A 24,797-nucleotide genomic window follows, 5' to 3' on the forward strand; every position below is an offset into this window, starting at 1 on the left:
ACGGAGATGGGGGAAGATTGGGCCTCTTGCTTGGCAAAGTCCTGCGGCATGGAGCAGGTAAGTGAGGGGAAAACTTGCGGAACTTGGTTCTTAGCAGGTTTTTTTCTGGGGGGTCACAGGGGACATGCCTAAAGTTATGCACTGCATCTGGCAAACTAGTCACATATCATAAAGATAGGATGGCTCTCTATGTATTATTCCCCATAAGATGTGACCTCCCTTGTAGTGTTGGAAAAGCATTGAGTGGGGCCTGTGTTATATAAAAATATATGTGTGTGTCAGAGAGCTTTGCTTACCTGCAGGCCTCCAGGCGATGCTCCATTCAGTCTTCCTCCTCAGAGCCTGCAAGCAGGCAAAACGCTGACCTCCTCATGGTTCCAGGCTGCAGGCTGCAGTTTGCTGGAACAGAGAGGTCCCTTCCTCCCAAAATCCCCCCCCCTCCCCCTGTCGGGAGGGGCATTTCCTGTTTGAGGTTGCTGGGGGGGAAGGGCGGGTCAGTGGCTTAAAGGAAGGGGCGGCCCTTCCTTGTTTGTTCCATCAATACTTTGGAACTGAGGAGAAAGACCAGAGCGGCAGCACGGGGCGCCGAGGACACACAGTGGCCAGAAAGGATATTGCAGTCTTCAGAGGACTGTTTTGTCAAGCCTAGAAATAGGCTGTTTCTTTTCCATCTCATAGTTTTTCTTTGCAATACTACTCAGGGGGACAGAATGTTTTTTCTTTCCTGGATTTGAAACAAAAACGAAAAAAAAAAAAAAAAAAAAAAAAAAGTCATCTAGGGGAGAGGAAGCATTTTTTTATCCCCCAAACAGGTGTTTGGACAATTAACTTTTATAGTTCCAAATACCAATAGGTAGCAGGTGTACCTCGGTATTGTACCATGGTATGCCGCTGTTTTCCCTACAGGGAGCCTTGGGGCCATCGGGATCTGGGGCTGGAGCTGACGCGGGTCAGTCCAACCCTAAGATGGTCACGGAGGAGGTATTACTCACCTCTTTAAAAGAGATGCAGAAAAGCATGGGAAAAATGATATCCGCAGCTATGCGGGGCAGTAAGCGGAATAGATCTCCGTCGCCCGAGCGCGGACCCTCAGAAGAGGAGGTCCTTTCCTCAGGGGAATTGGACGACCTCTTGGACACGGACCAAGTAGGTTCAGGGATCGAAGACCCGGATACAGAGGAGTCTGGGGCAGTCTCCCTGAGGGAGAGCTGGTGGATTCAAGGATTGTCGGACTTGGTCCATAGGACATTCAACTTGCCAGTACCAGATCTCCAGGTATCGACGGTTTCAGCTTTGGGCTCACTGAGGGCGCCTCAAAGCAATGCTGTGTTTCCGATCCATCCTCTATTAGAGGGAATTTTGTTCCAAGATTGGAACAAGCCAGATAAGATCTTCTTACCACCTAAAAGGTTCTCTGTCCTATATCCTATGGAAGAAAATTTTTCCAAAAGATGGGCTACTCCTGCAGTGGACGCAGCCATCTCATGTGTTAACAGATCGTTAACATGCCCTGTAGAAAACATACAGGTGTTCAAGGATCCAGTTGATAAGCGCTTGGAAGCACTACTTAAGAACTCCTTCACTACTGCAGGGGCAGTAGTACAGCCAGCTGTGGCTGCGATTGGGGTCGCTCAAGCATTATCGGATCAATTTAAGCAGATGCTTAAACTTATTCCGGCCCAGCAGGCAGAAAAATTTTCGGATGTCCCTAAGGCCATATGTTTTACGGTAGACGCAATCAAGGATTCTATCCAGCAAGCGTCACGTTTATCGTTATCCCTTATCCATATGAGAAGACTCTTATGGTTAAAAAGCTGGGAGGCTGAGCCCCCATGCAAGAAGCTCCTGGTAGGGTTCCCCTTCCATGGAGGACGACTCTTCGGAGAAGACCTAGATAAATACATTCAGACCATTTCAAACGGCAAGAGTACTCTCTTGCCAACTAAGAAGAAGGTTCAGGGACCTGCGTTTAAACGACAGTATTCCCCTGGGCAGGGGCCCTCTAATGCCAAGCAGTATCGACGGCCTCCTGCAAAAGCAAACTTCAGCTTCAACAGCAGATCACAAGGACAGGCTGTTAGAGGCAAAAGGCAGTGGTTTCGCAAACCAGCAAAACCAGCCCCCAAGCCAACCTTATGAAGGGGCGCCCCCACCCACGAAGGTGGGGGGAAGGCTGCGACTCTTTTCAGAGATTTGGGAAGCCAGCATTCCCGACGAGTGGGTACGGTCTTCCGTGGCCACAGGCTACAAATTAGATTTCCTAAGGTTTCCTCCTCCTCATTTCCAGAAGTCGAGGATTCCAAACGATCCGGAAAAGGGAGCCGCATTAAGATCGGCATTAGATCATCTACTTTCCCAGGAAGTAATAGTAGAGGTACCAGTCCTGGAACAGGGGCTGGGTTTCTACTCCAACCTATTCATCATCCCAAAATCCAATGGAGATGTCAGGCCAATTTTGGACCTAAAGATGGTAAATGCATATCTAAAGATCCGCTCATTTCGGATGGAATCCGTGCGGTCAGCAGCTGCCACACTCCAAAAGGACGACTTCATGGCGTCCATAGACATAAAGGATGCCTACCTTCATGTTCCAATTTATCAGCCACATCAAAGATATCTACGCTTCATGGTGGCTTCGCGTCACTTCCAATTCGTGGCGCTTCCCTTCGGGTTGGCTACGGCCCCCCGGGTGTTCACGAAGGTCCTAGCTCCAATCCTAGCCAAACTAAGGATCCAAGGGGTCACGATCCTAGCATACCTGGACGACCTCCTAGTCATAGATCACTCGTCTCCCGGCTTGGAGCGAGCAGTGGCCCTCACGGTCCAATACCTCGAGAGGTTCGGCTGGGTCCTAAATCGAGAAAAGTCAGCTTTCCAGCCCACAAAGCAGTTGGAATATCTCGGCATGAGATTAGACACAGAACAACAAGGAGTGTTCCTACCTCTGAGGAAGGTAAAAGCCATCAAGGAATTAATCCTACTGGTTCTAAGCAAGAAAGAACCGACTATTCGCCTATGTATGAGGTTACTAGGCAAGATGGTGGCCACATTCGAGGCGGTACCATACGCCCAGAGCCACACTCGCATCCTACAGGCAGCCATCCTGTCAGCATGGAGCAGAAGGCCACAGGCCTTGGATATCCCGTTGCCGCTCTCATCAAGAGTCCGACAAAGTCTGTGTTGGTGGTTAGACCCTCAGAATCTACTGAAGGGGAGGTCTTTCAGCCCAGTGGCTTGGAAGATAGTGACCACAGACGCCAGCCTGACGGGCTGGGGAGCAATTTTGGATGGTTGCACTCGCCAAGGTACTTGGGCAAAGCCAGAGAAGCAGTTGCCCATCAACATCTTGGAGCTCAGAGCTGCTCGACTAGCCCTCAGGGCTTGGACGTCAAAATTGCAGGGGTTCCCGGTGAGAAGTCAATCAGACAATGCCACGGCCGTGGCACACATAAATCACCAAGGGGGAACCAGGAGTCAAGCCGCTCAGAGAGAGGTGAGCTTGATTCTTCTATGGGCAGAGGCTCATGTGCCCTGCATATCGGCAATATTCATTCCAGGAGTGGACAACTTTCAGGCGGACTTCTTAAGCCGCCAGACTCTATGGCCGGGGGAATGGTCTCTGCATCCACTAGTCTTTCAAGCACTCTGCCAAAGATGGGGAGTGCCGGACGTGGATATCATGGCATCGAGACTCAACAAGAAACTAGACAGGTTCATGTCCCGCTCAAGGGATCCGATGGCCTGCGGAACCGATGCGTTGGTTTGCCCTTGGCATCAGTTCAAACTTCTTTATGCGTTTCCCCCGCTCCAGTTACTACCCCGCCTGCTGCGCAGGATCCGGGTGGAGCACATACCAGTCATCCTGGTAGCTCCAGCATGGCCCAGAAGGGCATGGTACTCACTAATCTTAAGGATGGTAGTGGGAGACCCTTGGACTCTTCCTCTACGGCCAGACCTGCTATCGCAAGGTCCGATCCTCCACCCTGCCTTACGGCATCTAAATTTGACGGCCTGGAAGCTGAATCCCTGATTCTCAGGGGTAGAGGTCTGTCTCAGAAAGTAATCTCTACCCTAATCAGAGCCAGGAAACCGGTCTCTAGGGTGATTTATTACAGGGTCTGGAAGGCCTATGTAGGCTGGTGTGAGTCCAAGCGATGGCTTTCTCGCAAATTTACCATCGATAGAGTATTAAGTTTTCTCCAGCTAGGAGTGGATAAAGGATTGGCATTAAGCACAATCAAAGGACAGATTTCTGCTCTGTCAGTGTGGTTTCAGCGGCCGCTGGCCACCCACTCGCTGGTTAAGACCTTCCTTCAAGGGGTCTTACGTATTAGACCTCCAGTTAAATCCCCGCTTTGTCCGTGGGATTTAAATCTTGTTCTGTCAAGTTTACAGAAACAACCGTTTGAGCCGTTGGCTGATATTCCTTTGGTTCTACTGACAAGGAAGTTAGTATTTTTGGTTGCCATAGTTTCCGCAAGAAGAGTTTCGGAGCTGGCAGCCTTATCCTGTAAGGAACCATATCTTGTTTTTCATAAGGACAGGGTCGTTCTCCGCCCTCATCCTTCCTTCCTTCCGAAGGTCATATCCAGTTTTCATTTGAACCAGGATTTGGTATTACCATCCTTCTTCCCTAAACCTACTTCCAGAAAGGAAGGGTTGCTGCATACCTTGGATATTGTCAGGGCCATGAAGGCCTATCTTAAAGCTACAAAGAAGATCCGGAAGACAGATGTGCTGTTCATTCTACCGGATGGGCCCAAGAAGGGGCAGGCAGCTGCAAAGTCCACCATTTCTAGGTGGATTAAGCAATTAATCACTCAGGCCTACGGCTTGAAAGGGTTGCCTCCTCCAGTATCATTAAAGGCTCATTCTACTAGAGCCATGGGCGCCTCCTGGGCAGCACACCACCAGATCTCTATGGCTCAAGTTTGCAAGGCGGCAACCTGGTCTTCTGTCCACACGTTTACAAAATTCTACAAGTTGGACGTAAGAAGGAATACTGATACTGCCTTCGGGCAGGCAGTGCTGCAGGCTGCAGTTTGAGACCCTCGGATTCCGGGGGCTCCTCTTGTTCGAGTTAAATTTAAAAATTTTATTTTTCTCAACTAAGTTGGATTTATTATGATTTGAGTATATCTCTAAATTAAATCCTTTTGTCTTGGAGATGTTCTCCCTCCCCTCATTGTAAGCATTGCTTTGGGACATCCCATATAGTAATGAATGCCGCTCTGTGTCCCGTGATGTACGATAAAGAAAAAGAGATTTTTAATACAGCTTACCTGTAAAATCTTTTTCTTGGAGTACATCACGGGACACAGAGCTCCCACCCCTCTTTTTTGAGGACCATTTTGGGAGGCATACTGCTTGCTACAAAACTGAGGTACTCCTCCTATGGGAGGGGGTTATATAGGGAGGGGCATTTCCTGTTTGAGATTGCCAGTGTCTACACCTGAAGGTACTCCATATAACCCATATAGTAATGAATGCCGCTCTGTGTCCCGTGATGTACTCCAAGAAAAAGATTTTACAGGTAAGCTGTATTAAAAATCTCTTTTTCCCTGACGGCCCTACATCTGAAAGGATCACTAAACCGGGTGGCGGACTTTCTAAGCAGACACCAGATTTGGGAATCAGAGTGGTCCCTGAATCCAGAGGTTTTCCTACAGATCACCGACAGATGGGGTCTACCAGAGGTGGACTTGTTCGCCTCGAAGGAGAACTCCCAGGTAGGAAAGTTCTTTTCTCTGAGCCAGGGGGATGGCTCCCTAGGGGTGGATGCTCTGGCGAATCCCTGGAAATTTCGCCTTTGCTTTGCCTTCCCCCCGTTTCAGCTAATTCCCTTGGTTCTGAGAAAGGTCCAGAAGGAAAGGGTCCCGGTCATCCTCATCGCCCCGTTTTGGCCCAGAAGAGCATGGTTCGCGACGCTCCTGACGATGGCAGCCGAACCTTGTTGGCATCTGCCCCTCAGGCGGGATCTTCTAGCACAGGGCCTGGTCTCTCACCCGGAAGTGGCACGACTTTCCTTGGCAGCGTGGCTTCTGAGAGAGAAATCTTAAAAAATAAGGGGTTTTCTGACCGTCTAGTTTCCACCTTACTTAACAGTAGGAAAAAAGTGACCCGAGCTATCTATGCCAAGGTTTGGAAGGTTTTTTCCACATGGTGTAGCTCAGCGGGCCAGGACCGTAGGGATTTAAGTTCCATCTTGGAGTTTTTACAGGCAGGGGCAGATAAAGGCTTAGCTATCAGTACCCTAAAGGTGCAGGTATCCGCACTCCCAGTGTTCTTGGAGAGGCCTGTGGCCACAGAACCCTTAGTGGGTAGGTTTTTTAGGTCTCTCACAAGATCCAGACCACTACGGTTACAAGGGTTCCCGAAGTGGGAGCTCTCAGTGGTACTTAGATCCCTGGCAAACAAGCCGTTTGAACCCTTAGGGGAAGCATCGCTTAGGAATGTTACCCTAAAAACGTTGTTTTTGATCGCTATTACCTCGGCACGTAGGATCAGCGAATTACAGGCCCTGTCTATTAAAGAGCCTTATTTATGTTTATTTTCGGATAGGGTAGTGCTTAAAACTGACCCTAAGTTTTTGCCAAAGGTAGCTTCTAAGGCAAATCGTTTACAGGACATTGTCCTTCCCAGCTTTTGTTCTAGTCCTTCGGGAGAGAAGGAATTATTTTTTCACATGTTGGATGTCAGGCGGACTTTATTAGGTTATTTGGAGATAACAGGTCCGTTCAGACGCTCGGATGCTCTTTTTGTCCTCTTCGGGGGTATCAAGAGGGGCCAACAGGCATCTAAGGGGACCCTAGCTAGGTGGCTGAAGCTGGCTATCCGGGAGGCTTATTTACAGGCAGACCTGACCCCACCAGAAGGGGTTAATGCCCATTCAACCAGAGCTCTCGCAACCTCATGGGCAGAAAGAGCTGGTGCCACGCCAGAGCAGATCTGCAGGGCAGCGACGTGGACAAGTTTTCACACGTTTGTGCGACATTATAGATTGGACCTCACCTCGGCCAGTGATCAGGCATTTGGCAGGAAGGTCTTACAAGCTGTCGTCCCGCCCTAAGGTAGTAAGTCTCTGTTATCCTCTCAAGGTGCTGTCCTGAAAGACGCCTCGGGAAAATTCAAGTTAGTCTTACCGGTAACTTGTTTTCCAGAAGTCTTTCAGGACAGCAACGACCCGCCCTATGAGTGTTAAATGAACTATGCTGTGACTAACGTATGTGTTTATGTGTTCCAGCCGGGGCCGGAGGTTTTTCTCTATTACAACTGATGGTACAAGGAAGGACCTCCCTTTTAAAAGATTGGAAAGAAGGTGTTTCCTGATGGAGTGGGAGGAGTCACCATATCTCAAGGTGCTGTCCTGAAAGACTTCTGGAAAACAAGTTACCGGTAAGACTAACTTGAATTTTTTTTGTTTGTTTTTTGCCTTCCTCAAGCTCAACTGTGGGTATAAGATTCAGGAGGTTTTCTATTTTTATTTGTTTTATTGGTTGAACTGGATGGACTTGTGTCTTTTATTCAACCTGACTAAAGCTGGCCATAGATGGGCAAAATTTTGAAAGAACATGCTTGTGAAAAGAATGTTCTAAGAAAGTCAAAAGAAAGAAAGGGGAAAGGTCTGGTGTCCCCAGTAACACACTTCCATCCCTGTAACGGGACTTTAAATGAAGTTCTAAGAAAGTCTGTTAATTTTTCTAATCAATAGTCAGTCAAATTGACGTTTGTTTTCGTCCGCAGTGACAAGAAAATTTGGAGAAGCAGGATAGAATTTTTTCCTCAAATTAACAATTTTCTAACAGTGTATATGGTTTTCATTTGGTAAAGTCCATTCATTTCAAAATCATATGGTAAAAGGAAATCTTTTGAACAACAAATGAATGTTCTGAGAATTTTTGTTTTTCAATGGTTTTTAGGCAGAGTCTTTGAAAGTATATAAAACCAGCATTTAACGTTTGACAATAAGGTTTAATGTACACTGGACGTTTTACAACCTCTCCTGACCAGTTTAACTTAACAGATGGTGACCGATGTTTGGAAACGCCAGTTTTGCCACATTTGGCCGCGTTTGCATTTAGAAGCCTTTTCTTTTATAGTCAAACATTAAAAACACCTGTAAACGAAGCAGGGCTAAACACAAGTTACCACGTTTACACTTGTTTACAAGCTCTTATGCCTCGTACACGCGACCGGTATTCCCGACGGGAAAAGATCTGTTGGAAATCCCGGGGGGAAAACTGAGAACCTGCTTGGTAACTTTTCCCGTCGGGAAAACTCCAATGAGAGCTTTGGTCGGGAAGCTTTCCCATAGGAAAACTGCCAAAAACTGCCGGGAAAAAGTCAGCTGGGAATCCCGGTGGGGAAAAAAAAAAGCAGGTTCTCTTTTTTTGTCCGGTGGTTCTTGGGCAGTTTTCCCGTCTGAAAAACTGCGAGGAGCATACACACGACCGTGCCATCCACATTATTAAGTTATGAATCATGATAAAAAAAAAACAATATAAAGGAGGAAATCGGCAAAAAACTATGAATATACAATATGACTCTTCCTATCTGTTTTAGGGATTTTAATTTGAAATTCTGTCCATCCATGGCCAGCTTAACTATGTAAAATATTAACATCATCCATATCTCTTTCCACTCCCCTACACAGGTTTTGACATGAAAACGTCTGGACTTTCACTTTTATTTTTATTTATTTTTAATATTGAAATTTTTTACACAAAATATAATGTAATAACACACTTACAGGAGATACAGTTGCAAGAAAAAGTATGTGAACCCTTTTCGAATGATATGGATTTCTGCACAAATTGGTCATAAAATGTGATCTGATCTTCATCTAAGTCACAACAATAGACAATCACAGTCTGCTTAAACTAATCACACACAAAGAATTAAATGTTACCATGTTTTTATTGAACACACCATGTAAACATTCACAGTGCAGGTGGAAAAAGTATGTGAACCCTTGGATTTAATAACTGGTTGAACCTCATTTGGCAGAAATAACTTCAACCAAACGTTTTCTGTAGTTGCATATCAGGCATGCACAACGGTCAGGAGTAATTCTTGACCATTCCTCTTTACAGAACTGTTTCAGTTCAGCAATATTCTTGGGATGTCTGGTGTGAATCGCTTTCTTGAGGTCATGCCACAGCATCCCAATCGGGTTGAGGTCAGGACTCTGACTGGGCCACTCCAGAAGGCCTATTTTCTTCTGTTTAAGCCATTTTGTTGTCGATTTACTTCTATGCTTTGGGTCTTTGTCCTGTCGCAACACCCATCTTCTGTTGAGCTTCATCTGGTGGACAGATGGCCTTATGTTATCCTGCAAAATGTCTTGATAAACTTGGGAATTCATTTTTCCTTCGATGATAGCAATCCGTCCAGGCCCTGACGCAGCAAAGCAGCCCCAAACAATGATGCCCCCAACACCATACTTCACAGTTGGGATGAGGTTTTGATGTTGGTGTGCTGTGCCTCTTTTTCTCCACACATAGTGTTGTGCATTTCTTCCCAACAACTCAACTTTGGTTTCATCTGTCCACAGAATATTTTGCCAGTACTGCTGTGGAACATCCAGGTGCTCTTGTGCAAACTGTAAACGTGCAGCAATGTTTTGTTTGGACAGCAGTGGCTGTGGTATCCTCCCATGAAATCCATTCTTGTTTAGTGTTTTACGTATTGTAGATTCGCTAACAGGGATGTTAGCGATAGCATATGCCAGAGACTTTTGTAAGTCTTTAGCTGACACTCTAGGATTCTTCGTCATCTCATTGAGCAATCTGCGCTATGTTCTTTTAGTGATCTTTAAAGGATGGCCACTCCTAGGGAGAGTAGCAGCAGTGCTGAACTTTCTCCAGTTATAGACAATTTATCTTACCATGGACTGATGAACAGCAAGGCTTTTGGAGATACTTTTATAACCCTTTCCAGCTTTATGCAAGTCAACAATTCTTAATCATAGGTCTTCTGAGAGCTCTTTTGTGCGAGGCATCATTCACATCAGGCAATGCTTCTTGTGAAAAGCAAATCCAGAACTGGTGTGTGTTTTTAATAGGGCAGGGCAGCTGTAACCAACACCTCCAATCTCATCTTATTGATCGGACTCCAGTTGGCTGACACCTCACTCCAATTAGCTCTTGGAGATGTCATTAGTCTAGGAGTTCACATAATTTTTCCACCTGCACTGTGAATGTTTACATGGTGTGTTCAACAAAAACATGGTAACATTTAATTCTTTGTGTGTTATTAGTTTAAGCAAACTGTGATTGTCTATTGTTGTGACTTAGATGAAGATCAGATCACATTTTATGACCAATTTGTGCAGAAATTCATATCATTCCAAAAGGGTTCACATACTTTTTCTTGAAACTTTATGTGGTATTGTACATACCAGCTGGATCTATAAGTAGTAAAAGTTATACAATTTCATGACCATAACATGGTGATATAACATTTTAGATTCCACAGTATGGAATAACTGCAGCCTACCTGGACTTCCACTTCAATGTTTATGGACGTTTGTGTTCCCCAGATCTTGTCAGATCTCTGTTTGTGTCATTACAGAAAGAACGAGAAAATGGATCCAATCTGGCATTCATGTTTCGCCTTCCATTTGCTGCTGGACGAGTGTTTAGTATTAGCATGCTGGATACATTGTTATATCAGGTCAGTGTGTTTTTATGGTCAGATATGGTGTGCTCAGACTCTAGAGACCAATCTGTATATATCATTACCAAGTATGGCTGCCTCTGAGGACATACCGTTCATATATGGAAACTGTATATAGAAACACAACTCATGCCAACTAGACTTCCAAAAACAGAGAAAAATAAGGAAATGGTCATTGCTGGCCTTCTCTAAACATGCCAGTTTCCAGGATGATGCTGATCATGTGGCTGCAATATTTTCTGCTTTAGAGATCAGACTACAGAGCAGGTTTTCTTCACTTACTGGCCACATACTTCTTGCAGGTCAGTGACTCCCAAAGTGTTAAAGCCATTAGATTGGCATGATAGCCAGATAGATAGCATTTTCATAAGGCTATTTTCAGTGGCAGTGTCCACATAGATCTCAGTCCAATCTGCTTTATACCATCAACTATGTAATGCAAGGGTCTGCCTGATTGGATATTAAGTGATGAGATATTTTAGGGAGAATGCCACGCCAAGGAACACAAGGTCTTTTGGGAAATATTAAAAAGTTAGAAAAATATTAAGATTCTGAACAAAGGGAGAACAAAGGGAGAAGAAATAGCACCATTTAAGTGTAGTACTGAAGTGAAGCATTTATAAACACATAGTAGGCAACTCACATAAGCTTAAAAGCACTGTGGGCCCGCTGAGCCGGCTGCACTGAAAACACCCAGGAATTTCTATTCAGCATGAAACGCACAGCGTGAAGGCGGACATTACATCACTCCCAAATGCCGACGCACTCTATGCATGGCTATGCATTACAGAGCATGGAGCAGTGCTCAATCCTCAGGCAGTGGCGGCTGGTGCTCCATTTTTGGGGGGGGGGGCATGCAAGCAATCCGACACCACCACCCTGGTCGGTCGGTCACTCGAATCACCCCCAACCCGCCACTCCCCGTCGCTCCATCGTTGGCCCACCAGTCCCACTTAGTTTGGGGGCAGAGCTTCTTTGGTGGCTTTACCCTGCGTCTCCTCCTCGGCTTCACAGCGGCTTCTCCTCGCGACCAATTGGGTCTCGGGGCCCGCTTCCTGATTGGTCGGGAGGAGAATCAGGAAGACAATGGCGAATATTAATTTGCTATTGTCACACAACTGGGTAGGCTCAGGGCACAGTGCTCTGCACCCTAAGCCCCCCTTTTTTAAAGCCAATTAGAGCTGCAGGCTCTAATCATGTACTTAAAAAAAAAAAACACCTCAGTGAAATCCATGCGTCTGTCACCCTGCATGTAGATTAGGGGCCAGACACATAGATTAGGGGGACGGCACCCATGTGTCCTGTATGGACGGGCCACCACTTGCGTTTTCCTGCAGCCGCGGTAAATTACAGACAAGTGTATATGAAGCCTAAGAAAGGGTGTCTACAGTGCAGCCGGCTCAGCGGGTCCACGACGCTTCCAAATAGCGGTACCTAGGGGACCTGGTGACACAGAGCAGTGCTATTACATGGATGAGCACTTTTAAATCTTACTTATGTAAGTTGCCTACTGGGTGTTAATAAATTATTCACTTTAGTATACAATTAGGTAGACAATACATGGTTTGAACCATGTATGAGCAGGCTGAATGTACCAAGTTGATCGATCGATCAACTTGGGTACAACCAGCCTGCCGAGTTTTACCTGCGATTATAGCTAGTGGCTGCTATAGCTGATAGCAATAATCACTTCTTCTTCTTCCAGCGGGGCCGGCTTTTCCCATCAAGGGAAGACAATGACTCGGCAGAAGGGACATAGCTGTCTGTGTTGATGTGGGAATCTAGAAAATGTATTTCAGGTTTCAGGAAAGAAGTTCTCTCCTTAGGCTGGACATACATTATACAATTTTCGAATTCAATTTTCCTTTTGATTTACTTTCAACAATGTAACGCAAGGGCCTGCCTGATTGCATACAAATTGAAAGTGTTTAGGTCTGACCTCATATTATATGGTTTTGGTAAATCTAAAGGGAAATTGTACAATGTATGGCCAGCCTTATGCCTCGTACACACGATCGGTTTTCCTGACTGGAAAACTGCCATGTTTGCTTTTGGTCGGGAAAACCGGCCGTGTGTATGCTCCATAGCAGTTTTCCCGACAAGAAAACCTGCGAGTAAAAAATGAGAACTTGTTCTCTTTTTTCCCGTTGCGAGTCTTTGTGTTTTTTTGGTCGGCAGTTTTCCTATGGGAAACACTGCAGTGGAGCATATACACGGCCGGTTTTCCCAACCAAAGCAGTCGTGGCAGTTTTCCTGTCGGGAAAACTGGCCGTGTGTACACAGGAAAAGCAACCAAGCAGGCTCTCGGTTTTCCCGGCGGACTTTTGACCGATCGTGTGTACGAGGCATTAGATGTTGTTTTTCCTTCTCCTTCATTGAATGGATAGGTATGTCCTCCTATTACATACTTTTGGTAAATCTAAATGAGGATTTTAAGGTGCATGACCAACTTTAGCCCAGGTTCACACTTAATGCGGCTATTTCAGCTCGATTTCAAAGCTGCCGTCATGATTTTATGTGCGGCTTGCTAACATCTTGCACAGATGTCTATGCAAGTTGCACATGAAATCTCCAAAAATAGTGCAGGAACCTTTTTTCAAATCGGTGCAATTCAAAGTCGCATTGATTTGAACAGTTCTATAGGCACAAATAGGGTGCAATTTACCATGTGATTTTGAACTGTCAAATCGCATGACAAGTGGCACCGGTGTGAACGAGGGCTTAGTCTTGTATCATGTTAGCCATTGATCAGTGCAGAAAGTTTTAGTTGAAGGGATACTTTTTTTTGGCTAACTTATGTTATTAAAGTTGCAAGCTTTCAAGGCCTTAAGCTTGCATATGGAATTTAGCCTGAAAAAGGGACATAAGGTCACAAAAGTGTTTTTGGCAACAAACTTAAAAGAATTATCACTTTTACATTATTCAGTTCCTAAAATGACAGAGTACATGTAGTACTTTGAGCCATCTTTCTAGGTGCCCTGTAGTACTAACTGCAATGTCGGACAGAACATCCCAGCTAGTGTTACAGGGCATCTAGAACGATGGGATAAATAATTACATAGAATTTTGTCCCATCAGGAACTGAACAGTGTAAAAAAAAATGCCAATAAGGAATTCCAAATGTTTCTTGCTGCATGTTTGTATTCAGCCTTTAGTTCAGAATTAGTGAAACCAGACAAAAGCTTTTTCGAAAAGGAGGTCAGCAGTGGCAGCCTGCATTTTAGCTCATGATCTATGTACTTAAATTTAGATTTGTATATGTGCCTGTGTTTTCGCAGATATTACTTGTAGTTCTGTTGACACACACACACGCACACACATTTATTTCAATAATTTTATCATCCTTCAGTCTTTTGTAAAGGATTATATGATCACCATCACCAGACTGCTCCTTGGGTTGGACACCACGCCAGGCTCGGGCTATTTGTGTGCGGTGAGTAATGTAGTATAGAGATCCTTCCTGTTTTTTGTGTGTATGTGGGGTGTGGTGTGTGTGCGTGTATGTGGGGTGGGCTAGGACCAACCCACCATGAAGGTGGAACAAAGGGACTGAGATACCAAGGCCCACCGGCACACAGCTCCTTCTCCCATTGTGGCCCAACAGGGTAAGTATGCTGCATCCACCGAGGTAAGTATGATCAGGGGAAAAAAAATCATACTTCGATTTTAAGCCCTGGTAAGCAAGTAGGAGCGGGGGTGTGATCTAGTAAAATCCATTTACTGTATATACTCGAGTATAAGCCGACCCGAGTATAAGCCGAGGTACCTAATTTTACCACAAAAAAATGGGAAAACCTATTGACTCGAGTATAAGCCGAGGGTGAGAATGCAGCAGCTACTGTAAGGGGAAAAGAGGTTTAACAATGCCCATTTGCATGCCTCACTGTGCCCATTGCAACCTCACTTTGCCAACCTCTGAGGCTGCGGGCATCCATTCATTGTTTAAAACTCACGGTCTTCTCCTGGTCTCTTCCGTGATAGGCGAAACTGTGTCTGCTGAGAAACGCCCATCACGGACGTTCTCTCATCCTCTGACTCAGTTTCCCAGCAGACACTGTGTTCAGTGTTCCGCCGATCACGGACGTCCTCTTTTCCGAGGATGAAAAGGCGTCCGTGATTGGCGGAACACTGAACACAGTGTCTGCTGGGATGGGTGAGGATGATTTAATAATTTAAGGTACACTGACTGGAGTATAAGCCGAGGGGGGCATTTTCAGCCCAAAAAAAGGGCTGAAAATCTCGGCTTATACTCGAGTATATACGGTATTCATTTAGGCAGAAATTAACAATAAAGCTGCCATGGGCCCCCATGTTTAGCTGATGAGGCCTGGGCCCAGTACTACAGGACCAGTAGTACTGCCTTATCAGCGGCCCTGGTTAAAGGTCACCACTATTATCTGACAGATGTGGCAGCTACTGGGTAGGACAAGATTTTATATCTTGGAGTAAAAATTTGTGAGCTGTTGGCTTCATTTGCCGGTACAGATTCTTTATTGCTGGCCCCTCTGTGGATGGAACAGACTTGATTAATTTTTTTTTTTTTGTGTCAATGTAGATGAAAATCACGGAGGAAGATCTGTGGATCAGAACGTATGGTCGGTTGTTTCAGAAACTTTGCTCATCCAGTGCGGAAATCCCGATTGGCATTTATAGGACTCAGTCACACATGTTTTCCACATCTGAGGTATAGAAGATGCAACCAAATCGTTTTTGTACTAAGGAGAAAACTGCGTATTATTGCCAATCCCTGAGTGAATGGTTGAGTTCAGATGTGTTCAAAGAGAATGGGGCCCACCGGACACCAGTGTATGCCTTCTCATGTGAAGTGATGGGGTGTGGGAGGAGGGCTAAGCTCTGGGTTACTGAAGGGGAAAGTAGGTTGTACCCCTGGACAACCACCAGGCTCCGCCTCTGCCAAGGTAGTCATGTGCATGATTTCTGATCAACTGAAAAATTTGATATTCAGTCAGTATAATTGTCTTCTCTACAGTTCTTCAGTTTTGTATCAAAAAATATTACAGATTGCTGTTATTGCTAAATCATCAAAGCTGTAATATTTATACAAATGACTCCATATTGCTTTCTCTTGCAACTTCAGACATTTTGTTTTTAACCTTTCTCTGGAAACAGATGCATCTTATCCCTCACAAACCATGTCTGCTGCTTCTTCCTTTCTCGTTGTCCAGTTGATTTTGTTGTATACTAGCAGTAGCTGATAATTCAGACAGCTGTGCATGGTAGCCAATCAGCTTCTAACTTCAGCTTGTTCAATTGAGTTTTGAAAAAAACCTTGAAGCTGATTGGTTTCCATACAGAGCTGCACCAGATTTTACACTCTACACTTTTAGTAAATCAACCCCTTGGGGTCCATGCGCCTGGTTCCAGAGGCAAAATAGTTACATGTGTCTTTTTAGAATACCGTATATACTCGAGTATAAGCCGACCCGAATAAAAGCAGAGGCATCTAATTTTACCGCAGAAAACTTATTGACACGAGTATAAGCCTAGGGTGTATGCCTAGGCTTGTCCATGTGCATGCCTCACTGTGCCCATGCCTCGCTGTGCCCATGACTAGACTGATGTTTAACATGGGAGTCTATGGAAGGGGGGCCCGGCTTTGAAAAATCGGTGCTCTCCAACCGTAGGTCCCCCAGACAACAAACTTTGCACACTTGTAGAGAAGAAATGGGGGCTACATGTGAGCCAGGGGACCTACGACTGTCCGGTACCGGGTCCCCAAAGTCACCGGAGAAATTGCTGTTTAACAAGTCTATGGAAGGGGAGCCCTGCTTTGAAAAAATGGTGCTCCCCGGCCATAGGTCCCCCGGACAACAAACTTTGCACACTTGTAGAGGAAGAGTGGGGCTACATGTGTAGCCCCACGGTTCCCCAATGTCCGGGAGATCAGGCGCAAAAAGGTGACTCGAGTATAAGCCGAGGGGGGCATTTTCATCACAAAAGAAATGTGCTTAAAAACTTGGCTTATACTCGAGTATATACTGTAACTATTTGCTTTAAGTTACTTTTAAGCTTCTTTATGAAATGTAGAACATTAACAATATGTTTTTTCTTCTTTAAACAGCCACATGATATCAGAACACAGGTAAGCCTTCCTATTCTATAGATTAAAAACTAAACTGCTGCAGCCTCTGTACATGCATAACTAGGGTGCTTTGCAGCTAAAGTAGCTTCAAGAAACATTTAAATGGAACTTTTCATATGGATGTATGGGATCTTTTTTTGGATTTTTGTTCTGAGTCAAAGACTCGCTAACCATTGAAGCAAAGATGGCAGGCCTGAGGAACCTCTGTCAACATTTCATTGCCCAGAGTCACCATTGGAGAGATTTCCCTTCACTTCCTGTCCTGGTGACTGGATGTCAAAGAGACAGGAGATTATGGGAAATCTCTCTAGTGTGGACAGAGATAGTAAAAATGAAAAAAATGTATTCCTGCATTAAACACGAGGGAGGCGAACCTCTAATCGAAACAGAGCCCAATGAAACGTTTCTTGATAAAGGTTCCTTATCAAATAGTTCTAACTTGGCCAAGGGTTTTATTGTTGCTGTTTCTTATTGATCCTTATTCTCCCTCATTCGTTATCCTAGAGTTATTTACACATAATAAGACATAGCCCCCAACTGTCCCTGATTTGGAACAAAGTCCCTCTTTCCTTCTCATTTGCCCCTCATTTTGGTCTAATCTTTATAGTTGTATATAAAATACATTACTTATCTCTAAAAAAGTGTGTCCCAGTGCCAAACCTTTCATCCAATTTCTAAACTTGTGCATTTGTAAATTCCAAAAACCAAAATAAAGTAATAGTAGTGGTAAAAAAGCATGTGTGGGTTTAACCAAAATTTTTTTTTTTTTTTTTTATAATTCTCCTTTTTTTTATAATTCTCCGGGAAAACCGGACGTGTGTATGCTTCCTCACAGTTTTCCCATCAGGAAAACAGGCGAAAAAATAAAGAACCTGCACTCTATTTTCCCGTCGGGATTCCCGGCGTTTTTTTTTTTTTTTTTGCCAGAACTAGTACTTTTCTATGGGAAAAACTGCGAGGCACACGACCGAGGTTCCCGGCCAAAGCTTCCCGGCAACTTTTCTGCAGGGTTCTCGGCTTTCCCCTTGGTTTTCTCGGCAGACTTTTTATCGCGGAGAAAACTGAGCATGTGTGCAAGGCTTTAGAATGGCATGATGGATAATTATCTGTCTGTATTTCTCAGCATTGAGGACACCATTGATCCTGACTGAATCTCCAACTTGATTTACAGAAATGCAGTCCCAAACTTGCAAGGAACCTCCATCATGCTACTGTATATAAATGACACAAATGAATGCAGTTCTGAATTCATATATGAAGTATTTAAGGTATTTTTTACCTGAATTGGTATAAGCCTCTTGCAGTCCCTGTACAGCAGAGTTCAGAGTGGGAGCAGGAGAAGCAGCACAAGGAGCCAATCGGTTATGCTGCAGTGGTCATGGACATAAATTCCAAACCTTTCGCTGGTAAAATAGCTCCCTGTATTTGTCAGCCTGGAGGCCAGCTCTAAGGGAATTCAATTTGCTGTGGTGTTTGATTTGTCGTTGTTTGGCCCAAAACAGCTTGAGTTTTTTTTTCAACCGCTTCCAGTAACTTTAGGTTTCATGGCTAAATTAAAAAGTTTATAGTAGTCTTCTTGGTTCTCTGACTGGTAGAAAAAAGGAGGATGAGATTGATTGTTTTCGCAGACATTATCAGATGGACCTTGATGTTTTTCCTTAATTCAGAAGGACTTATGAATAGGAATTGTGTGCCAAATGCATCAAGGTTCCTCTGTGGATGTCTGTTTACCTGTGTGTAGGTTTTACACAATAAACCTGTGGTTGAGCAAGAGAACCCTGGGCAATTTATGTATTGGATTATGTATTGGATTTTCATTGTCTATAGCTCAATCTACATTAGCATCCAGTTCAGCATCACCCTCTTACTTCTGTTTCCATTTTTAGTCTCAAATCTCAATCAATGTGGAAGAATGTGAAGACACGAAAGACACAAAGGAGCACTGGACGGGTAAGCCCAGCCACAGGAACTCAACGTCCAGCGACCAATCTGAGCACCCGCTGCTACGCAGGAAGAGCATGCAGTGGGCACGGAGGCTTAGCAGGAAAGGGAACAAGCAGACAACTAAGACCGCGGAGTGGATAAGCCAACAGAGACTAAACTTGTACAGGAGATCGGAGCGTCAGGAACTCTCTGAGTTGGTGAAAAACCGTATGAAGCACCTGGGCCTCCCAACGACGGGGTATGGTAAGTCCTTGCTGTGCTCTTGTTGGGGTTTTGTTGCCACTGTGGACCTCCATTCTGAGTATATCGTTCACGTGTTACATACTCTGTTCAGTCATTTGTCAAATGTTATGTTCCTGTGACAAGCGTGAGGGACCATTCATCACTACTAATGCCATCTGGGAATCTCTGCAGCTTTTATTTTATGAAAAAAAAGGAATCTCTGCAGCTGTGTGAAGATCAGTCCACTCAATACACCATTCATTTTATTTGTACTTGATCCATTTCAGTGAGATTCAGCAGACTTTTTTATTCTAGGCAAGACTTCTGCCTTTTGTCACACATGCTGTGCATCTTCTCAGAATATAGGTTTAAGAAATGTGAAGGATACCAGCAACTAAAGGAATTTAGCAAGCTGGATAGCTAGGCTGATAAAATGAATGCTGGGATTTGTCAGATAAACGCTGTTATTTTTATATTTGGCTGGAGTGTGCCTTTAGAATTTATGCAAGGAATGCTCTCTGACAAAATGGCTGCCCTCATGCTTCTTACACAGTAGTTGCCACCACTGGCGAAGGATATTGAGGTCTGCTCATTAACAAAACATTCTCAACTTCTCCACTCAAAATGTTTCCACTGCCATTGGTTGCTGCCTTATTTTATTTGCCCTTTGGAGTTTGGGTAAGAAATAGTTAGCTATTGGGCAATGTGGCCGATTGCACCCTCTGTCATCCCCAGCATGGCAACATGAAATGAGATTTAGCAGAGATTTCATTGTTTGTATTTGTCTATGTTGATGTGTTCTGGTATCTCATATGTACACATGTTATAAATATTCCCTGCATACAAAAAAAAAAATCTTTAAGCCTCCGTTCACACATGCTGCACCCATGGTTCACAGCATGGGGTTTAGGGGGTCCCTGTTCACCGATTCAGGTGCAAATCCACATTTGGTCCACATTTTTGCCTGAATTCGTACCTGAATCGGACCAGAAAACGCACAGGACCCTTTTTCAATGCGGACCAGGGCAACCCCAGAGCTGTGTGAACTGGATCCATTAAGAGCCGGTCATACTCTCCTGTCATGTGAATTGGATGCGGAGGAAAACCCACATCCAATTCACATATGTGTGAACGGAGCCTTAGAGAATGTTGAATCAAACCACCTAAATTTTCTTCCATCTCTGCACTGAGTTTTTGGGTCTCTACATTTTTTATAAAGAGCAGCTTTTGCTCTGTTTGATTCTATATTTTATAGTATCAGCAAAGTTATGGCAAAAGATCTTTACTTAGTCACCAAGCCAGTGGGTTACAGTTAGGGTCGGTTGCTACCACTAGGTGAACTAGGCAGCCGTCTAGGGCGCAGCCACAGGCAGTTGTTGCTGAGTCCAAACCCTCCTAGAGCATCCTGCCCAAATACCCAGTCCTGCTGCCACAGCCAAGCCACTCAGCAACAACGCAGGCTGTGCAGCAATCAGGACTGAATGTACAGTGGTTGACAGCATCCACGGCCACCGCCTGCTGTTCTCTGCACCAGGGTTTGGTTGCTAGGGGTTCCCATGTCAAACATTTTCTTGCCCTGGCTTTTAGGTTTGGAGGAAGTTCCTCCTCCAAACCTATCCAGTCCCAGTGCCCAGCCTTCCACCTTCCACCTGTCCTTTAGCCAACTGCTGCAATGAGAAGGAATGGATGCTGATGTAAGCTGGGGTCTTCACAATACTCCCTACTCCCCTTTCCACTACCCCAACTATTCTCTTAAACCTCTCCACTCCCCTTACCCCACTCTGCTTTTCCCTTCTAACATTGGGGACCCTAATGAAAGGGAATGGGCACTATGGAGGTAGATGTAAAGGGATTTTGGGGACTCTGATGTAAGGTGGCTTTAGGGACCTTGATGTAATGGGAGTGTGGGGGACACACTAATGTAAGGGGGGCTCTGGGGACCCTGATGTAGGGGGGTGACTTTTGGGATCCTAATGAAAGGGGGACTCTAATGTAAGGGGGCTTTGGGGTCCTTGATTTAAAGAGGATAGACTCTGGGGACCCTGATGTAAGGGGGGACTCTGCGGAACCTGATGCAAGGGGGTGACTTTGGAGATCCTAATGAAAGGAGAAACTTGATGTAAGGGGGGACTATGGGGACCCTGATTTAAGGAGGGGGGTCTGGAAGATCCTGATGTAAGGGGGGCTATAGGGACCCTGATGTAAGAGGGAATTTTGAGATTCTAATTTAGGGGAGAGTTTGGGTATCGTAATGAAAGTGGGGTCTCTGATGTGAGGGTGAACCAATCAGGTGTGGCGCAACATCACTTCCTCCCAGCTCCCCAGTCAGTCTCCACACAGAGCGAACATTGGTAAGGAGGTGAGAAGGCATCCCTGTACAGGCTGCCTTTATTTTCTTTGTGTGCGGGGGTGGGGGGGGGGGTGCGAGTAGTTGGTCTTGCCTAGGGCATAAAATAGTCTAGCACCGGCCCTTTTTACAGTCCATCAGATTAAGCCATTAAAGGGGTTGTAAAGGTAAAAATAGTTTTCCCTAAATAGCTTCCTTTACCTTGGTGCAGTCATCCTTCACTTACCTCATCCTTCGATTTTGCTTTTAAATTTCTTTATTTCTTCAACACCGTAATGCAAGGCTTTCTTCCTGGTGTGGAGAAAGCCTCTTGAGCGGGGAGGGGGCGAGCAGGAGAGTCAGGACGCTCTCTACTTTGCAGATAGAGAAAGGAGCTGTATGTTAGTGGGTGTCCTGACACTCCTGCTCGCTCCCTCAAGAGGATTTCTCCACACCAAGGAAAAAGCCTTGCATTACTGTGTGGAGTTACAGACAGTTTACCTTTACAACCCCTTTAAGCTTGATAAAGGTCTGTAGCTGAAATGTCACTTTTGGAAGATGCTGACTTTTGGGTGCTGCATTGTTGAACCCAGTGCAATTCTCTCCATGGGCTTGTGCATAACGTTTTTGTACATTTCTAGGCATTGAACAGATTGCTCACTTTTAATGGGGAAAACTTAAAAATGGCCTTAAATTTTCAGACTAAGCTAGATTATTCTGGTGTCCAGGTGCTTTCCATCACCTTTCTTGGCCTCTGCACCTCTCAGTGCAGTAGGTTCCAGGGCTGGATATATGAATAGCGAGGCAGACTGTAGCTTCCAGAAAAATTATAACGTGGCATGTGTTACTTTGTGTCTTGAATGTGAATTTGTTAGTTTGTCATCATACATTTATCTCTGCCTATAGTATCTATGCTTTCAAAAAATGTGAATTGCCTTGCTGTTTGCCGACCCTCTGGCTTTATAACTTTCTGAGGCATTGACCCAGAGCAAGTTGTGATATGCATGTTCCCAGTCCGAGGCTCCAAGTATTGCAGCAAGTGGGTGAGCATAATGACCAAGCAACCAGCATTTCCAGAAGGAAAGGTCAGCAGTGGTGGCTTCTGTGTTCCCGTAAGGAAAAGTTTCCTTTACCTGTGTCTGCACATGTATACAGATTTGCCCATGGAATGGAATGCTTAAACTGGCCCTATGGCTATTTCAAAATTGCAAAATGGAAAGCTAGATTTGCTTCAATATGTGCAATCACATATTTTACTGCATTCTGGAAACCTGGAAATCACTACCACCCTTGTTATTAGACATGTGCATTACTGGAAAAAAAATAATTTTTTTTTGTTTTTCGGGTCTATATTACGATCCCGATTTGTAAATTTAAAAGTACGTGAATTCGAAAATCTGAAAAAAAGAAAGAAAATCTGAAAATAACTAATAAAAACGTAATAATAATAATAAAAAAACATGTTTAGTATATATTATTATTAATTTGTTACGTTCCATTTGTTTATATGGGCATTCGTTATTTCATATAATTTGTAACTTTGGATACATTTGTATTCGATACGTTCACTAACAGACCAATTTGAAAGGAAATTCCAATACCTACAGTGTAATAGTTTGATTGTTATTATTAAGTTGTTATTAGTAGTAAGTTATTTCAGATTTTCAGGTTTTTAGATTTTCAAATTTCGAATTTATGAATTTACGAATTTTTGAATATTCAAATAAAAAAAATTGGTTTTCGTTAATTCTGATATCTCCGAATTAACAAATTTCTCGAAATGCATTTAAAAACGAATTCAGGACAAAACGAATTGTACATGTCTACTTGTTATCAAATGTCAGCTACTTACTTTGGCTGAGAGCTTAGGCCCATGCTCTCGGACACCCCCTAGCTGGCCCATGAGGCTGTACATCAACACTGTGGGCCAACAGGAGCGTGCCTAAACAGCAGGGATGAGCTCAGGCATGTTCGCACACTGCACGTGCAGAGCCCGCCAGTCTGCACGGCGCTGCGTTAATCACAGGCAGGGAGACAGTTCCCGATCTCTGCAGCCGAGCATCTGGACAATGTCTCCCTGCCTGTGATTAGCGCAGCGCCGTGCAGACTTGCTGGCGGGCTCTGCACGTGGGCTGTGCGAACACGCTGGAGCTTATCCCTACTGAACAGGATAGCTGAGGTTTGCGTACCTTTAGAAAGCAGGTAAATGGGTAAGATAGATGTTGTTCTTGTTTCTTACAAAGTTTTAGTGAATTTTGCACGCATCATATGCCATGCTTTTATACCATGTCCCCATATGCTTGTTGCCATGGCATCACTAGAAAATGCGTCCATGTTGGACTAACTTTAAGTGTTTGTTCAGCATCTCCTCTAAGTTCCTGATCCTCTAAATGTACACAATGTGCTTTATTTGTAGTGTGATGTACTCTAGAGTATGCGCTCACTGTTTAGGAAAAAAAGCCCATTGCAACGTACATAAAAACAACAGATGTGAAACACTGTAACTGTAAAACATTTTACAAATGGAAAATAGCGAACTCCAACTGCAGTTGTGTGAAGTGACCTTAGCAATACTGTTACACAAATAAGTGTGGGCAGGATTGGTAGCAGCAATGTAAAGACCAAATTACCTGCAAACTGAAATGCATTCTGGGTAATAAATACCATACCCTTGCAAGTGTTAAATTAAAGGGGTTGTAAAGGTTTGTTTTTTATTTTCTAAATAGGTTCCTTTAATCTAGTGCATTGTTGGTTCACTTACCTTTTCCTTCAATTTCCCTTCTAAATGTTTTTTTTTTTGTTTTCTGAATTTCTCACTTTCTGTTCCTCCTCAGTAAGCTGTTCAAAATGACTTTCCACCTCTCGGATGATAGTGGAAAGCTTACTGAGGAGAAACAGGAAGTGAGAAATCCAAACAAAGAAAAAAAACATTTAGAAGGGAAATCAAAGGAAAGGTTAAGTGAACCAACAATGCACTAGCTTAAAGGAACCAATTTAGAAAATAAAAGACAAACCTTTACAACCCCTTTAACTGAATGAATTCTTAGTGTTTACCTTATTAGAAATTCAATTTGTGATTTGCTCACAGCATGTTAGGTGTAAAACCACTTTTAAAGCCTTTTATTGAACATTCAGTAATCAGCTAAATACAGTCCAGGTACATCAAAACAAAAAGTGTAAAAAAGTCTAACAATTTGTTCTGTTTAAAAAGCAACTACAACACGAGTAGAAAAGCCTGTCCTCAGCCAGCATGCTGCAGAGCAGGACACTTGTCCCAGAGCCAGAGCTTTGCAATCAGCGGGGAGCATATGCTTTGCTGAGCTCACAGCTACAGGTCTGACTTAGTGGAGAGACCACTGCTTCCACACAAAAAAAGGGGCCTACTGTGCAGGTACTGGCAGGGAAAAGACTTATATACTTTGTTTTGATGCAGTTCGATTACGTATAGCTGATATACAGTGCATCCGGAAAGTATTCAACATGCTTCACTTTTTCCACATTTTGTTATGTTACAGCCTAATTACA

The 24,797-nt window shown here is 44.3% G+C and overlaps 1 protein-coding gene across 5 annotated transcripts in view; it reads left to right on the forward strand.

The window, feature by feature from the left end:
• KCNT1 (potassium sodium-activated channel subfamily T member 1) overlaps window positions 1-24,797 on the forward strand; it is a 409,716-nt gene that overhangs the window by 372,053 nt on the left and 12,866 nt on the right. For all 5 annotated transcript variants that reach the window (XM_040324182.1, XM_040324185.1, XM_040324181.1 and 2 more), the window contains 5 exons: window positions 10,573-10,674; window positions 14,027-14,110; window positions 15,233-15,361; window positions 16,760-16,780; window positions 18,667-18,967. In XM_040324182.1, coding sequence (XP_040180116.1) covers window positions 10,573-10,674; window positions 14,027-14,110; window positions 15,233-15,361; window positions 16,760-16,780; window positions 18,667-18,967 — 637 coding nt within the window. The remainder of the gene's footprint in view (window positions 1-10,572; window positions 10,675-14,026; window positions 14,111-15,232; window positions 15,362-16,759; window positions 16,781-18,666; window positions 18,968-24,797) is intronic.

Source organism: Rana temporaria, chromosome 9, assembly GCF_905171775.1.
Source record: "Rana temporaria chromosome 9, aRanTem1.1, whole genome shotgun sequence".
Lineage (NCBI taxonomy): Eukaryota > Metazoa > Chordata > Amphibia > Anura > Ranidae > Rana > Rana temporaria.